At 32.0% G+C, this 3,735-nt stretch overlaps 1 protein-coding gene across 1 annotated transcript; it reads right to left on the reverse strand.

Moving 5' to 3' along the window:
• Positions 1–755: 755 nt before the first annotated feature.
• On the reverse strand, positions 756–1,422 carry LOC145683259 (death-associated inhibitor of apoptosis 1-like). Its single transcript, XM_081754630.1, has one exon. It carries the CDS (start codon positions 1,398–1,400, stop codon positions 756–758), a length of 645 nt encoding a protein of 214 aa, XP_081610756.1. The 5' UTR covers positions 1,401–1,422.
• Positions 1,423–3,735: the final 2,313 nt, after the last annotated feature.

Genomic DNA, 3,735 nt, shown 5'->3' on the forward strand with positions numbered 1-3,735 from the left:
AACTTTACTTAAAAGCATATATGGGGAGAAAAAATAAATATGAAGCGAAGTGTCTATTTGTCCGAAAATGTAGACAGCGATGTGGTTTGTATAGAAAACATTGTTCAGATGCTACCCAGAGCCCATTCTTACTAATCGAGGGTTTCTTAAGTTTGGTTGCATCTCTTTTCAAGGTCTCAATTTGCAATAAGACCAGCATATTCCACTTGTATACAAATAGCTTCTTACCATCCTGTATAGTATAAATAGTGCTTTTTCATCGTACCAAAAATATTTACGTTTGTTTAAAAACTTCTCTGTTAGATTCATATGAACATATGAACCTCTTACTACAAGAGAGACCTTTTAAAGTTTTAAATATTAAAGTTGCAATAGTGATACGATGGACATCAACCTTTGAGAAATATTGGGTAAGTACATTTTTAAAATATTTTCTGTAGCGTGTTAGGGAAATCACACAATTATGTAATATATACCAAAATGTTCGTAAAACGTGTTTCTTTTCAACTCAATATCAAAGAATACCATAGAGCTCAAAGGCAGGATTTTATAACGACAATTAACATTATGTTCAATGGGGTTAATAAGGGGTTAATTTGAATTCCAGTATTTCATTTTTTTTCTAGCTGAAGACAATAACTGACATGGTTTTAAAATTACAACATTGAGCATACATTATGTTGTTAACAAAATATTTAAGAATATGTGTTTTTTCGTAATATCTTATTAAGTGTAAAATTAATAATCATAATGTCTTATGATAAATACGCTTTGACTGTTGCCAGAATTTTCTTCCTACATATTACACACTCAGATACACTTGTTGCACAGTCAATACATGTTGCAAGATGACCACATGGCATGAAAACTATTCTAAGTTCATTTACGTAACACACTTTACACAACCTCGCATCATCTTTCTTATTTTCTAATTCAGCTAACACCACAGTTTCATTACTACTTTCATTATTGGAGCTCTCGCCGCCATCTTGTATATCACTATTCTCGACATTATGAGCTAGTCGCATATTACTATGATTTTCACGCACTCGTTTAACAAACGCATCGTCTTTCTTCAATTTCAGAAATGCACAGTCGCCAAACCATCTCGCATGCTCTACCCATGGATCATTCATATCCTCCCAATCTTTCAGTCCTCCTCCGCAATAGTAGCAAATAGTCTGGTCTCCTTTGCCTGTGTAGAAGAAACCAGCCTCACTCAACTGTTCCGGACGCTGTTTTATTGAAATAGGCCAAAATTCGAATGACCGTAATCGTAACTCCTCCGTACAGTATTGTTTATGCTGAGGCCCCCTACATTCATATACACCAATGGGGGCTAATTTTGACATATGGTGTTTTACTTCTCTTTCTGATATAGAATTTGGTCTTAGTTCCATTCTTAAGCTTCCACAAACATCAAATCCCTTAAGTATAACTCTATTTTTCTTATTATTGATGGGAATATTACCAACATCGAAACCTCTCAAATATGGACAATACGGACTCCACCTTTTATGTTCTTTTTCCGGATCATCATTCTGTTCCCATTGTCCCACTTCTAAGCTACAATATATACATTTCACTGAATCTGGAGGTCTTAAAAAATAGAAGCCTGTCTCGGCAAGTTTTCTTGGCTGTATGAAAGATACTTTCCATTTGTGATCATACGTAGACAATCGAACACTCTCCATTCGTAAGTCCAAAACTGAAGGATTTATAGAATTTATAGATGTATTCATTATAGGCACGTAATTCTGTAAATGGTATCTTGCTGAAAGTTCTATGGTCGATTATGACCGAAACCTACGAAAATAAATAGTTATAGTTAATAGGAGTTTGTCAATATTATACTGTTTGACTATTATAATCAAACATTATTTAGCTATAATACAAAATGAAAGAAACCTCAAGGTATGAGACCAACCAGACTAAACTTTGTGTTCCAGAAATGTTGAATATCAATTATGTTGTGCATACAATTAAATAGAATATTTGATGCAGATTTGTTCTAAATAATTGTTTTTATGATAAAAGTACAATAGAAAATTAAATGTAGTTAAAATATAATCGTATAAATTAAATAAGTTATAACAATATTATTCAATTATTCAATATTATAATATTTATTTATTCGAGGATTTTGTTATTTTATTTTTAGGTGAAATTATTATATAAGGTGAGGAGTTCTTTATTTGAAGCTATGAAATTGTGTTAGACTAGGAGAAAATGTGACAGTAAAAAAGAATGAATGCTCTTTCCTTACTTTTCTAGCAGTTGTGTGGGCTGTCACGATTGTCACCATTCCTGCATGAAAACATTTTATTAATGTGCAACAGATATGCCCTATAGAGCAAAGGAAGTTAATGATTAATGAAAGTGAATGATTGTGAAAGAACTGTCCCGAATAATGTTGAAGGATATCTATATGATCAATGCAAAATATCAGATAATATAAAAAATACTAAATACTTTGGACACGAGACTGCGTTAGTGTCTCAAATCTCAGGGTAATACGAGTTGCAGTGGGCTAGGTCTAACTTTATTTAACAACTGACTGTAGAAGCTAATAGATATGCAAAACTTGTTAGACGCACTGGAGACACAAGTATTAATTTCTTTGAGGACTCACTTTTTTGAATATCAAAAATAATACAATGTGTCTGGGAGGCATACAAGCGCCGGTCATGACATTACCAATAAAGTAAGATACATCACCAAAGAGTGTTAAAACATTTAGAGAAAGCTGACTATATAAAGAAGTTTGGGAGCCACATATAGGAAAGAAATGTTGTGTGTCTGGTGGGAATGGAATCACATTGTGCATCATGAACTGCTACTGCTGAGCATAACTGATCGACTCAGACCTTTACTGTCGACAACTATAGTGCGACTGCAGGCAGCTATTCAAAAGAATGTGTCGGAACTCGCCAACTGAAAGGGTACCGTATATCATGGCAACAACGCCAGATTGCATACATCTTTCACGTTCAGTCAGAAATTGAACTTTAATGTATACCCCTACCCCTACCCCTTGTACTAATACATAAAGCTATTATGAATAGTGTTGGTATGTAGCGTTAACTTAAAATTTGTACAAGAAGGAATCTGAAACTTTCGCCAATGATTTGATTGAGATCTACAATTAACTAGAAATTGGATTGGTAAGTCAAAGAAACATCTGAAAAATTCATTATAAAAGCAGGTTTCCATGGAACTGTCTGAATTGACTATGTGTATGATTAACATATTTTAAAATTTTTATATAGTGCAATTGAAACTTCAGCTGAAATTAAATATATCTAAATTTATAAAAAAATATTACATATTACATAATATACAAAATATATTACATAATAATATCTAAAGAAATACTTATTGTAAGTTCAATATTCAAATTTATACAAAGAAAAAATAGTAGTACTAATAGTACTAATAGTATGCAAGATTTATCATAACTTACTGAAAACTTGTCGTTGATTCAGATAAATGCGATCAGAAACTCAAAAAATCATATAACTGAAGGTAAAAGCTTCACATTCTGGGAACTCATAGTGCAATAACCATCTTGCTCCTTATTTTTATTACTTAAAAAAATTGATTCACAGTTGTTTTATTTCTATATTTTCAGTTTTAAAATATTACATGTGGTAATTGAGGTTATTACTATTTTGAGCGTTTTATCTAATTTTACACTCAAAATGTTTCTACATGACATAATTCTCAAAATAATAA

The sequence above is a fragment of the Thermobia domestica genome, chromosome 4, assembly GCF_964235325.1.
Source record: "Thermobia domestica chromosome 4, izTheDome1.hap1.1, whole genome shotgun sequence".
NCBI classification, from domain to species: Eukaryota; Metazoa; Arthropoda; class Insecta; order Zygentoma; family Lepismatidae; genus Thermobia; species Thermobia domestica.

Coding starts and splice junctions, on each gene's coding strand:
- LOC145683259 (XM_081754630.1), bottom strand. CDS start 1,400: ATGGAACTAAGACCAAATTCTATATCAGAAAGAGAAGTAAAACACCAT.